This window comes from Hipposideros armiger, unplaced genomic scaffold, assembly GCF_001890085.2.
Source record: "Hipposideros armiger isolate ML-2016 unplaced genomic scaffold, ASM189008v1 scaffold_89, whole genome shotgun sequence".
Taxonomy (NCBI): Eukaryota; Metazoa; Chordata; class Mammalia; order Chiroptera; family Hipposideridae; genus Hipposideros; species Hipposideros armiger.
Window position 1 is genome coordinate 2,075,722 of NW_017731439.1, and position 13,592 is coordinate 2,089,313.

Genomic DNA, 13,592 nt, shown 5'->3' on the forward strand with positions numbered 1-13,592 from the left:
CAGTTGAGGCAGATCAGTCGCCAGCAGCTGCTGGCTGCTCATGCTGACTTTTGGCTACACACAGTAGCCTATGGCAACTCACTGCAGCAGGGGCTGCAGCCTACGCTGTCCCTGGCGACTCAAGGCAGCCCAGCTCCAGGTAGAGCTGTTGTTCAGCATCTTAGCTGTAGAGGGCAGTGTCACTGGCCCTCATATGAGGGATCTGAACCGGGGCTCTCTGGCGTCCCAAGCCAGAGCTCTTAACCAACGCGCCACTCGGCCGGCCCGATTTTTTTTTTAATTATGATAGAAATAAATGCTGTTAGGGGTTTAATTGTGTCTCCCAAAAAAGATATGTTCAAGTTCTAACCCCTGGTACCTGTGAATGTGACCTCATTTGGAAGTAGGGTCTTTGCAGATGTACTTAAGTTAGGTTAGATGAGATCATGCTGAATTTCGTGGCCCTTAACCCAAATGCCTAGGGCCCTGATAAGGGAAATCTGACTTCTGGATATTTATCTGAAGGAAATGAAATCACTATCTCGAGGCATCTGTACCCCAATGATCCTGGCAGCATTATTTACAATAGGCAAGGCCTGGAAACAACCTAAGTGTCTGTCAATGGATGAATGGATAATGAAAATGTGGTATATGTATATACAGTGGAATATTATTCAACTATAAAGAGGAAACCTTGCCTTTACCAACAACATGGAACTTGATGGCATTATGCTAAGTAAAATAAGACAAATTTTCTATGATCTTGTACGTGGAATTAAAGAAAAACAATTTATAGAAACAGTAGGTTGGTGGTTCCTAGAGGCGTGGGGTTGGAGGGGAATGGGTGAAGGTGGTCAAAGGGTACAAACTTCCACTTATAAGATAAGTAAGTTCTGAGGATCTAATGATCCCCAGAAGACAGCACGGTGACTATAGTTAACAATGCTGTATTGTATACTTGAAAGTTGCTAAGAGTAGATCTTAGAAGTTCCCATCACACACACGCATAAAGGTAACTGAAGTGATGCATGTGTTCACTAATCTTATTGTAATCATTTCCCAATATATACATGTATCAAATCATCACATTGTACTTCATACTTACTGTTATACGCCATGCATCTCAAAGCTGGGGGAAAATAATAGAAAAGAGGGAAATTTGGACACAGACATAGAGAATCTCACGAGACCATAAAAGAGAGTGATACATCTGGAAGACAAGGAACATCAGAAGCTGGGAGAACGGGCTGGACCAATTCTCCCTTAGAGTCTCCAGGGCGAGCCAACCTTGCTGATAAACTTGATCCTGGATTTCTGGCCTGAACAATAAGAGGATAAATTTCTGTTGTTTTAAGGCACCCAGTTTATGGTTATTTATTATGGTAGCATAGGAAACAAATGTGAATGTAGAAAATTCAAATCTCAGGCACTATCTAAAATGAAATCATTAAATCAGTAAAATTCTCTTTGGAGCTTGATTTATTGTTTCAGATTATTACCTTCAGAATGATGTTCTTTCTACAGAAGAACTATTTTCTGAATGAGAAATGATAATGCAGTGCCATGATAAAAGAAAATATTAGTCTTAAAACAACATGCCTCATAAAGGCATTGTCTTAAACTCTGACATTGTATTTACTAGCATAGGCATTGTTAATTGCACTAAAAAATCAACTCCCAGAATTCCTGTTATTTTTGCTTACACTGCGTGCTAATGCAGTGATTGTGTAGGATTGTAGGGGAGGTCTGTACTTCCTATAGTTTTTTAAGCGCTCAGACAGACAAGTGCCATCACCTGTGGCTGCATTTCTTAGACTATGTAGCCTCTTCAGTTGCCCCAAGATAGGAAAAGAGAATTGTACTGCTTCAACCTGGAAATAACATGCATCATTCTTCAATTTCATTGGTCAACACAGTCACGTGGCTCTGCAAGGAGGGATGGGAAATACAGAGGAGTAAATAGACCATTTGGTGAAAATCTAGAAATATGACCCCCATTATAATTTTACAAAATCACTTTTCCCCCTAAGTTTGTATAAAAGTGAAAAAGGCATATCCCACACTCAGATACAAATCACAAAGACATTTAATGCAGTCGGGACCAAAGAAACGTTTTGGCCTCTAGCCAGAGCCTTGTGGTTCTCTTTTGCTCATTTCTTCTCTCTTAAAAAAAGTTCCTAAAAATGAGCTCATTGTGCTTCCACTTAGGTGAAATGCAATAAAAACTGACTTTTAAAAGAACAGCCTTTTCCTGTATTTCATAAATGTTCCCAGAAGACTGCAGTTTTAACTTTAAAGCTAGAAGCACTGTTTTGTTTTTTGTTTTTTACCATATCCTAGAATGCAACTAAGAAACCCAGAAGTCCTCGGGGAAACGGAACCAGTGCTCTTCTGCCTCAGCCCTTTGTTCTCAGGTTATGAATCCCCTGGATGAGCAGCTACTGAAGAACCTTATGTGCCTGATAAAGAGTTTCAAAGGGCATCTGATTGAATTAATAAACTTCATCTTTATAACCTTTGTAAGAATAAAAGACTATACTGTGATTAAACAGCGTCCCACTGACAACAAGGAAAAAAACAAAAAAGAATCCACTGGAGTTGATTCCTTGAATAACGTGCCTTGCCAGAGCTTGACCAAGAGGGAACTTCCCTAAAATGACTTCAAGATGTCGCTTCCAACATAGCATGAGGCAGCATTATGGAGTTTTATCTCTTCCTACTTCCACACACAATTTTATTCTACTGGACACTGAGGGGGCTTGATGGCTAAAACAAAAACAAAACCAAATGAAACAACACACAAGAATGCCCAGTCCCAATGGGAGTGGTCTGGTGTGGACCACCACGTTTCAGGAAATACACAGTGAAGTAGAAGGAAGGGAAGTTCTTTAGACTGAGAAACTCAGCTTGGCAAGGTCTTTGTGTGCTGAGGAGTGCCGGCTTCCCAGGAATTACAGACGGTCAGAGCTGATGCGCCGTTGTTGGGCCCTCTGTATCTTTTCTGTGCACAGGCAATCAGTTAGTTCCTCAGCTCGAGTTCCATGGGAGGAGGGGACGCTGGACTAGTTGAAGGTCTGGAGCTTCAGCGGGTAGTCAAAGGCTGGATTTTTGTAGGCCACCAGGTGCGTGTTGTAGCGCTGCGGGCGTGGAGTCCGGCCCCGCCTGCAGAGACACGCAGACAGCAGCAGGGTGCTGACGAGCAGCAGGCCGCTGGCGGCGCACAGACCCGCGAAGATGAGCACGAAGCTGGGCTTGGTGGTGAAGACAGCGCACGGCCCCCGCAGGCCCGAGGCCCGAGGCTGGCTCAGGCCTGCGCTGTTGGCCGCCAGGACGCACACGTGGTAAGTGGTGCCTGGCGAGAGCCCATACAGGGGGTGCTGCCGGGCGGTGGCATAGATGTCCCCCACAACCGACTGGTTTCCCGGCTGACCCTCCGCAGAGTAGTGGATCTGGTAGCTGCGCACCACCGAGTTGGGGGCGCACCAGCGGACAAGTGCGGATGTGTCGGTGGTCTCAGACACCCCCTGCAGTTTGGGAGGGTCTGGGATGGTGTCTTCCCTACTGAGGCCTGGGCACCGGCACCGCAAGCGCTTCTGCAGCTCTGCGCACGGGGTCTGGAGGTGCTTACAGGGGTGGTAATCACAGGGGCCATCCTGGGGAGGCGCGCCCACCTCCTCCTTCTCCCCCTCCTCCTCACTGGAGTCGTCCAACAGCAGGATTGGAATTTCATCCTCGGAAGGACTTGGGTGGGGAGCCTGCGGGGTGGCCTGTGTCCTCGAGTTGAGCTGGGGAGTGCTCACTAGGTTCTGGGAGGCAGGGAACAGACCAAGCTGTTTGCTGGCCCATGGGGTGAAGGCAGTTGAGCTATTAGGGTCAGGGGCGAGCCTGGCAGCATGTTCTCTGGGCTTTGTTCCGGCTGTGCTTGCAGCTCTGGGCAGATTACTGGAGTTGCTGGAACCCGCTGTAGAGGAGGCAGCGGCTCCCTCCTGGGCAGGGCTGTGCGGCGATGCAGTTCCCGTGGGGGGACCCACAGGGTGGAAGAGGGCCTTGGTGACGACACTCTGTTGGGCTCCCACAGCTTGAGTAGAGGGGTCTGTGCTCCGCGGAGTGGAGGAACCCTGTGTGGATGGCGCGTGGGTGGAGCGGACAGAGGAAGATGAGTTGGAATCAAGGAAGGTGGTGCTTTGGCCCGAATGGCACACACTGGGCAGCTGGGAGAGCCGGAGAGGGGCTGAGAAGGCGCCGTGGGGTCCTGCAGCTGGTGCACACACAGTGTCTGCCGCCCTAGAGAGGAGGCCAGCCAGTTAGAAGGTGTTTGGCATCTGGGTTGCTCCTGTGTTGAGCTTTGAGTCCTCAGTGCAGACACTCCTCTGCCAAAAGCTTCTCAACACATCTGCCAGGTACCACATGGGACACACTATAGACACGCATCACCTCACTGACCTTCAGGGCAACCAGTGGAGGAGGGGCCTGTCATCACTCCCATTGAGTAGAAGAGGAAACAGGAGTGCAGACCGAGGAGCCAACTGCCCGAGACAGCACAGCTAGCAAATGGCAGAGGCTAAACCCGGGGTCAGCACCATGAAGGGCAGTCCAGATTCTCTAAGTGTAGCCTGCCGTTTTGTTCTCACCTGTCTGCTTCCTGGCCACGAGTGCTAGTCACAATACTCACACTAGCTACCATTTTCTGAGTGATTGCCACGTGCTAGGGACTATTGTTAGCACCTTACGGTATCAGCTAATTTAATTTGCACTACCTTATGAGGTAATCGTGCCTTATGAGGCACGATCATCCCCGTTTTACAGATGAGGAGGTAGAGGCCCAGAGGGTTTAAGTAATGCAGCCAAAATGAACAGTAGTAAGTGATACGAAGAGACTGCACTCTCAACCTCTTCATTAAGACAAAGCGAGACCCTTCACTGCAAAGGGCCTGGGTGCTTGCTTGCCTTTGGAGTTCACATGAAGGGGAGAGGGGGCAGACTGAGCCCCGCTTGATATCCAGGCTTGGGTGGGAGATGAGAAAAGCACCCCAGTAGTGATCAGCATCACCACCGGGCCTTCCCATGTCTACTCCTCCATGCTGTCAGCCCCTCTGGCTGACTGGAAGGGAGGCAAAGCCTCCATCACCTGAGTCCTTGACTGTGACCAGCACTGCTGACCTGCCCAGCATGGTTGCCTGAGCAAGACATGAGCCGCAAGAACTTCAGCTCCAGGGGGCTGACCCTCCCCGCTTCAGTCACCTGCTTTGTAAATGTGTTACCTGCTTAGGATAGTCTTCTCTGCATCCATGAGGAGCCAGGACAACTCACAGCTGCAAGTGAGGGGGTTGCCAAAGAGGTTGATGGATAGGACCTGGGAGGAATGCAGGGTCCAAGGAGGGAAGGAACTCAAGTTGCAGCTGAAATACACAGAAAACCAGTTGTATCAAGCTCTTACAATCAGGTTTAAGGTTATCAGGTGTGGCACCAAATTGCCTCAGGGCTCAAGTCCTGAGTTCACCACTTACTAGCTGTGTGAATTGGGGCAGGTTATTTAATGCCTCTGTGCTCAATTTCCTCATCTGTGAAATGGGGATAATGACCACATCCTCCCACAAAGGATTGTTGGGAGAGGAAATGCTTTGATATATGCCTAGAAAAATGTCTGGCAAAGAACAAGAGGTTCGTATTATTCTTATTCTTATTACTGGGCGTTTGCACTGGATGTCTCATAGGTCTTTCAGCATCCAGTTAGATACATGAGCCTGGAGCTTATCAAAAGGCCTGTGCTACTGGGGTGGCCAGTTAGCTCAGTGATTAGAGCACAATGCTCATAACATCAGGGTTGCCAGTTCGTTCCCCACATGGGCCACTGACCTGAGGCTAAGAAGTTGGAGATCGTCAATAGGGAGGAAAGAATCAGCAAGAGGCTCAATGGACAGAGAAGCGTCCACTGGACTTAGCAGCTGAAATGCCACTGGTTCCATTCCATCATGGAGCTGAGGCGGGTAGACAGATTGCAGTGAATTGAGAAAGGCAGGGAGAAGAGGATGTGGTTACCACTTCTGAACCGGGATGCTTGCTTATGTTGGGTCTGGGTTGCCTTTCTCCTCTGGCATTCACCTGGTGAATGTGGACTCACCTTTAAAGATATGGATCAATTATGTTCTTCTTCAGTCTTTCTTATAACACAGTACATGGTGTGTGCCTCTGTCACTGATCACAATGTATTATGACAAGTGGCAGATGACTGCTGCCTACACTGAACTGTGAGGCCCCTGGAAGCAGGGGCCATGCTGTCATCTCACCACCACCATCATCACCAAAACCATCATCACCATCAACATCCCCATTGTTCCTAATACCTCCACCACTGTCACCATCAGCATGATCACCTGATGCTTCCTCCGCCATCCGTGTGCTGAGGATTCTCAGGCCTTGTGATAAGCATGAGGCTCCTATCTCTAACTGCCTGCCAGATACTGACAAACCTATGAGACATCCAATGCAAATGCCCAGTAATAAGAATAATACGAACCTCTTGTTCTATGCCGGGTATTTTGAAGGCACACATCAAAACATTTCCTCTCCCAACAATTCAGTGGGGAGAGTTTGGTCATTGTCTCCATTTCACAGAAGAGGAAACCGAGTCATAAAGGTGTTAAATAACTTGTCCCAACTCACACAGCTATTAAGTGGTGGACTCAGGATTTGAGCTGAGGCAGTTTGGCTCCACATCTGATGCCTTACACACAATGTTGCATCAGTCTAACGCTCAAAAGAGGAGTCTAAGCCAGAGATGATATCACTCTCATCAACATCATCATCACCACCATCACTATCACCAATTCATCATGTTACCAACATCATCACCATCACCACCACCACCATCACTGCCATCATTACCATCACCTTCACCACAACCACCATCTTCCCCACCATGTGCCAGGAACAGAGCTAAGTGCTCTGCATGTTCTATCTCCCTTTCCTTCATGACAAGGCCCGAAGCGAAGAACTCTGGCTGGGGCTGGAGCCAGCAGAAAAAATAGAGAAGTGGCTCCTTTGAGAGTAGTGGTGGAGCACAGGTGCCTGCTTCCCAGGACCCAGATGTGGGTCCCCAGGAAAGGAGGTAGCTTGGGATCATCTTCAAAAAGATGCTGCCCTTCTTGTTAGAGGTCAGGGAAGGATGGTGGATACAGTGACACTTTAAATATCACTGAGCCAGAGGGCACCAACCCTACATCCTGACTGTAAGCAAGACCTTCCTACCCTCTCACCTTTCTTCCCTAGACCTGCTCAAACCCTGGAAGGGGCTGACTTCCCACATGGAGAAGCAGGTGGATGGAGAAATGGTGAAGAGCCTGATGCCCTCATCCCTTCGTCCCACTGCAGGTTTCTCATCCTGAACTTAAAGGAAACCTTACATTCATGAGACTTTGGAGGGGACTGAGCTGCCTGGTTTGTAGCCTGGATGGACTATCTGGGACCTGCCCAAGACATCACCCAAAGGGTGAGGAAGAACAAAAGCCCAGAGAGGGCTTGAAGGAGCCATGGGAGGAAAATGAAGGTCTGGTGTATTCTATAACATAGTTATCCCTAGTCAACATAGTGTAATGTGCAAAATACGGTCATGTGACTCAGAAACACTTACTTCTGGAACAGAAGGAGCTGTAGGTGAGGAGTATCTTGAAAGATGTGTGTCTGGACAGAGGTAAGTGCTGGGGAATCTTGGCAATCCAGATGCTGCAGTTCAGTAGTCATCTTGAAAATGTCCCCGTCCAGGCTCCTCAGCCTCGGCATCTTCCTCAGATAGAGGGATGTGAGCTTCGGCAGGTCTCTGATCCACTCTAACTGAACTGAAACACACAAGGACAACTGCCCACTACCCAGGAAGGCACAAACCCAAGAGGCTGGCATAATATTAAGGGAACACCAAGAGTGACAAGGTGAGTTGTGAAGGTCGTTGCAGAGCGTGGGCACAGCTGGCAGCTTTGGGAATCTCAGATGCATGAGTCATTTCAGCCAGATGAGCCCTCAGAGATGACCAGTGCTTCCTTTTAGCCCGAGGCAGCTGAGGCCAGAAAGGAGAATGGTTGACCCAAGGTCGCACAGCTGAGAAAGGACAGAGCCAGGACTTGAACCCAGGGCACTGTCTCCAAGTCTGCTGCTGGCCCACCCTCTCCACACAGATATACCCAAAACTTCACACAGAAATACCCTAAACTTCACTCTAATGGCTGCCATGAGTGGGAAAATTTTTGAAGGAGGAGAGGATGAAAGACTATATGAGGCCCAGAAACCTAATTTTGTGACTCTCCTAATACACGGAGAATGTGTCCCTTCCCCTCTGTTTCCAGTTGTCACTTTTCTTTCTTGGTCTATGATGGAACGGGTGATTATAGACACATGAAGTGTTTTGTTTTCAAAAACAATAGAACCAACCTTGTGAACCAGAGTCAGAACACACCAAGTACAAGAGAACCGGTATTATCACCTCCCTCCTGTATCTTATTTGAAGGAGTTAACATTTACAGACACAATTTTAGCCAATCAAGTAGAAAAGCCAATGAATTCATCTTTAGAACAGCAATCGCTTCAGGTGAACTGCATGTTTGGTGCTAAGTTCATTCAGCACAGCTCCAAAACAGTGCATCCCCTTCCTCATTCTAGGAGCATTTACCGGCTGTGCTAGTAGAACCACGTGGTTAAAGGTTTGGGGTCTGGACCCAGAATGCTTGCGTTTGGATTTGGAGGCACCACTTAAACTGTGAGACCTTGGACCATTCACCTGTCTGTTCTCACCTCTTGGAACTCAAGGAGTTAACCCCCGTGTGGCACTTGGACAGGGCTGGCTTGGCTTAGGAAATCTAAGTGGGGTTATTTATGAGTGGCACTGTGAGCTTGGCACTAGGGTCGCTACCCCTCGAGAAAGTTCACAGCCCCACCCCCGGAGCGTATGCCCAGCCCTCCTCCGAAAACTAGGGACGCCCGGGACTCACCCCGCGTGAGGAACGTGCCGCTGAGATCCAGGACCTCAAGCGTGTCCAGCGGCGCGAAGGTGGCGTCAGCGATGTCCCCCTGGGCGCCGCGGCCCAGCGCGGTGCAGGAAAGGTTGAGCAGGCGCAGCCCTGGGAAGCAAGCGAAGGCCCCGGGCGGCAGCGCCTGCAGGGGGTTCCCCGCGAGGTCCAGCGCGCGGAGTCTGCCCAGCGCGGGCTCGGCGCACAGCGGCAGGGCGGTCAGCCGATTGTAGCTGAGGTCCAGCGTATGTAGCCCCGCGGGCCCGCCGGGGCCCCAGCGCAGTGCGGCGATGCGGTTGCGGCGCAGCGTCAGCACCTGCAGCTGAGGCAGGTGGCCGAGCTCAGGCGCGCTCAAGGCACGCAGCAGGTTGGAGCTGCAGTCCAGGATGCGCAGCGCGCGGGGCAGGCAGTCCGGAAGGCGCTCCAGGCTGCGGTTCGCCAGGGTCAGTGTCGTAGCCCCCGCGGCGAAGAGCCCCTCACAGGGGGAGCTCGTGGCGTTGTTGGCCCCGCTCCCCCAAGGGCCCTGCTGAATAAGCCGGAAAAGAGGGGTTCTCTCCTGGGAAGTCCTTGCCAGGCTGGGGTTCAGCGCAGCCGTAGGCGGCAGCAGCAGCAGCAGCAGCAGCAGCCGCAGAGCCCACCACATGGCGCGTGGCTGGGGAGAGAACAATGTGGCAGACCTATAAATCCAGCGGAAACCTAACGAAGGGAAAAATCTACCCCTCCCCCCGAGCTCTGAGGAGGAGGACAAGCCTTGGGTGTTCCCTGAGGGGCAGGGGATGCTCCCCAGGGTTACTGGGTGTGCAGTGACTTTGCCCCTGCCTGCTTTACCCCATCACCTCCCCGACATACACCATGGCACCTCCTGCCTTTCCTTCTCCCAGCGATGTTGTTCCCCTAATTCCTTCTAATTATGGATGTTAATCCACAGGGGACCTTTTGTGGAAGGCCTCCCTGACCTGTCCTGCCTGGGCCTGAACATCTCAGGAACCCCCTCCGTTCACTGTCCCCATCCCATGAGCTTCCTGAAGGAAGGGAACATGCCCTTTATCCCTATAGACTTTCCGCAGGTGTGCAAGACAGTGAGTGACTTCAGCTAGGGAAGCAGAGCTGCTGGAACATAAAGATTGGATTTGAGGAGGATTGTGTTAATCCCAGTGAAAACTCAGTTGCCCCAATTTTCCCACTAGAACTGCCCAGTTGCAGGGGAGTCCTGGTTTGCAGGTCACATTTTAAAGTAAGTTCTAGGGTCTCTTTCTTGGGAGGGCACTTGGGGTTTTCTTCAGGGAAGGAAGGAGCCCCCAAGACAGTTGTGAGGTTTGGGAACCAGGAGTCAAGCATTTTCTGGTCCTAACAAAAGCCAGGGGTCCTGCAGTCAGCTGTGCCCAGGAGGGATGGCTGAGGGCTGCTAGGTATGAAGTTTCTGGAGTACCCAGGATGTACAGGGCAGCTGAGAGGTCAAATAGGCGTAGATCAGGCATCTGTGGGCTGGTTTGGGAGCTGCAAAGCTACTTCCAACCAGGCCAAGGCCATGAGGTCACTCCTTGATAGTCCCCCAATTCTGTAGGTGCATGTTTCTGTCCCGGTTATCTCTGCTGGCCACCAGGTCTCTGGGCAATCACCCAGGCCTCCCTCTTGCTAGTTGGGGGCCAAGGCAGTGAGAAAGATCCTGGAAGCTGAGGCCAGAAATCCATGTGTACAGCAGTAAGTGACACTCACCGGAAGCTGACGTTTTGGAATATGGCCCCTCCGGATGCTCCTTCAGTCTTCAGTCTTCACTCTTGTCTTATAGATTTCAGGAGCCAGTGACTTACACAGCAGCTCAACTCTGAACTCCAGAGGGAGGTCTGTGTCCCAGATGCCCCTGCCCTCCAGCCCCACCCGCTGAGAGGGCCTGAGATGCCCCAGTCTCTGCAGCCCTTCTTCCCTCACATTGTGGTCTTGAGCCCACACGCTCACTGCCTGCCTCCTCCTCCCACTCTGGGCCTGGGCCTGCCCCTGTGCAGGCCTGGCCCCTCCTCCCAGCCCTCCCCCGTCTCCACCTCACTCCACCTTCTCAGACCTGAGAAATGGAGAGGGTCAGCTCTTCCGGGCCAAGGTGAGGGCTGAGGGCGAAGGGGCCCAGTGAGACAGAGGCGGCAGTGTCACCTCCCAGGAATCTGATCCTCTTGCCAGGTGGTTCCCGTTTCCTAGGATGGTTGGAGGCTGAATGGTTAGCTGGAATGAGGAGGAAGCCCTGTGCCCCAAAGGAGGAAGGTAACCCAGCCCACAGGAAGGCCTGGTGAGATTTCCAGGAAAAAGTGGCCGGAGAGGGGTTCTTCAGAGAAGTCTGGGAGCAGGGGCAGGCTCAAACTAGATCCCGGGGTCCCCAAGAAGGTTTGGTTTGGTTTCTCTGGGACCCAGTTCAGTGACAGTGTACATGTTTGTCTCATAAGTGGTGGGAATAAATAAAGAGGGCAGAAATGCAGAAAGAACCTTTCTGCCTCATGGCTCGGGTGATCGATCCTGGTTACCAAGAGCCCCAGATCTCCCTGAAGCCTTGGTGATGCTAAATGAGCTTTGTTTAGAGCATGTTTGTTTAGAGCAGACGCAGCCTTTCTCCACTGAATTCCAAGACTAGCCATTTTGTCTGAGGACCTTTGATCTACACCCTCTCCCTTACCCCAGGCCAGGATTTATTCATCGCCAGTGTTGTGTACACAGACCCGGAGACCAGAAATGCACGATCTTTCCTCCTGTCAGTCCTTATCTAGCAGCCCTGAGGAACTCCAGGACAGCCTCGGCACTGGCATGTTGGGTTAATTGGATAATTGCACATCCTTGGGGATCTCCTTTTAGGCCTTCTTCACCCAAAGCCTCAAAAAGATCCTTTCAGCCTCAGTGCCAGCCACGGCCTTGCTGCTCAAAAGCATTCCTTCATTGGCCCCAGGTGGGGGTGGGAGAAGCCAGCTCCGGGACAGTGCAGTCACCACCCAGGGAGCCCCAGAGGTAGAAACGCTGTGCCATGGACAACACAGGAGGCCACGTGGGAGGGAGAAGTCAAGGGAAAGGTGGGAAGGTGAGAGGACCCGAGTGTGGGCCAAGGGGCAGCCTCAGGTGAGGCGCTTACCTCTCTGCTTGGTTCACTAGGCACAAAGAGCACCCAGCAGCAGGTCAATTGAAACATCAGCTCCTCTCGGAGTTAAAACAACCGGCTCTACCTTAGAGGCAATGGACTACCTGAGGCCAGCAGAGGTTTGGGGAGTTCAGGCGGGGCTGCCCCGATGAGAGAGAGCCAGATCCACTGAAACTAACCTGTTTGAACAGAGACCTGAGACGGGAGGAAGTTGGCCCCTCATGGAGGGCTATACAAGAGCACCCCAGGGAGTGATGTTGGGGGCCCCTCTGTACACCAGTGGAGCAAGGCATCTGGAGAGACCCTGGTTGTGGAACTCCCTGAAGTCATCGCCCTGCACTTGCCCAGAGCCCTAGGCCCTCTGAGCCAACTTCTTGTCCCTGCTGCTTGTTGGCTAGTTCACCAGTGGTGGCAAGGGCCTGGCCTGGACAGGCTGACCTGATGTCCGAGTTTGGCCCTCTGGACTGCTCTGTTGCTCTGGCTCTGGTCATACCCAAATCAATCAAACACACCCTGGGGGCTGCCCAATTGGGCTGTTGAGCGGAGGAGTCTGGTGACAGACCCTGCATGGCAGAGTTTGCTTACCAGTCTCACCCAGGTGGCATGTTGGCTTTGCCCCAGTGAGTGTACTCTGCTTGTCACCACTACCCCCTTTTTAAATGGAGCCCTTATTACAGTCAGACGGTATTGCTATATGCATTATCATATTGAACCCTCACCAGGTTTTGACTATTATTCCCATGTTACAGATCAGGAAACTGAGGCTCACAGAGGCTGACCAGGCTCTGGAGCACACAGCTAGTTAGTCTGTCTGGCTTAACCACTGCTTTTGTATTGCCTTCAATAAGCCTCAGCATTTGGCACTGTAGTATTCCCTATAAACACAAGAGAACATTTCCCAAATATTTAGATAGACCCAAATCATGCGGGAAGTCAGGAAAGCTGGAGAATTTCCTTTCATAGTTGAGCAGTTCATTTTTAGAGGAAGCAGAGCTGAGTCCTTGGGCTCCTTAGGGCGCAGGACTGAAGCAGATGCCTGGGCAGGCCCCTGGGCACCTCGCGGGAAGGCCCCGGACATCTTCTCCAGCCCCTTCTCCTCCAGCACCTCTGGGAGATCAGGAAAAGATGACTGAAGTGTTTGCCCCCACCTCACCCCCCCCCAACAAAGATGCTAAGATCCCACAACAAAGGCCTGGGACCAAGAAATATGTGTTCTCCAAGTGCTACACCGTGCCAAATGCCATGCCACCTCCTGCCCACCATTGTTTTACCCAAGGGGCTCCCTCTGCCTGGGTGCTCTCCCCCTTGGCCACCTTACTTTTCATTTCAGCTCACTTTTCCATGCCTACTGTGGGTTCCCTCAAAAGTTGACCCTGAGATAAGGACTCCGGTGCAGGTAGTTTATTTGGAAGGTGATCCCAAGAAGCATGGAGAGGGAGTAAGGACGTGAGACAGGGAAGGGAAGACACTGCAGGTGTGTTAATGTCACTTGATCCCACTGGGAC

General features: G+C 51.3%; 1 protein-coding gene across 1 annotated transcript; it reads right to left on the reverse strand.

Annotated features, from left to right (window-relative positions):
- Positions 1 to 893: 893 nt before the first annotated feature.
- On the reverse strand, positions 894 to 10,943 carry LRRN4 (leucine rich repeat neuronal 4). Its single transcript, XM_019644585.1, has 5 exons — positions 10,692 to 10,943; positions 8,958 to 9,627; positions 7,610 to 7,814; positions 5,241 to 5,378; positions 894 to 4,263 (listed from the first exon to the last, which is right to left on the reverse strand). The coding sequence occupies exons 2-5, from the start codon at positions 9,616 to 9,618 to the stop codon at positions 3,042 to 3,044; spliced, it is 2,226 nt and encodes a 741-aa protein (XP_019500130.1). The 5' UTR covers positions 9,619 to 9,627; positions 10,692 to 10,943; the 3' UTR covers positions 894 to 3,041.
- Positions 10,944 to 13,592: the final 2,649 nt, after the last annotated feature.

Coding starts and splice junctions, on each gene's coding strand:
- LRRN4 (XM_019644585.1), bottom strand. CDS start 9,618: ATGTGGTGGGCTCTGCGGCTGCTGCTGCTGCTGCTGCTGCTGCCGCCT. Junction 5,379..7,609: donor CAGCTCCTTCTGTTCCAGAA/GTAAGTGTTTCT, acceptor TGTGTATTTCAG/CTGCAACTTGAGTTCCTTCC. Junction 4,264..5,240: donor GAGAAGACTATCCTAAGCAG/GTAACACATTTA, acceptor CCTCCTCTCTAG/GGCGGCAGACACTGTGTGTG.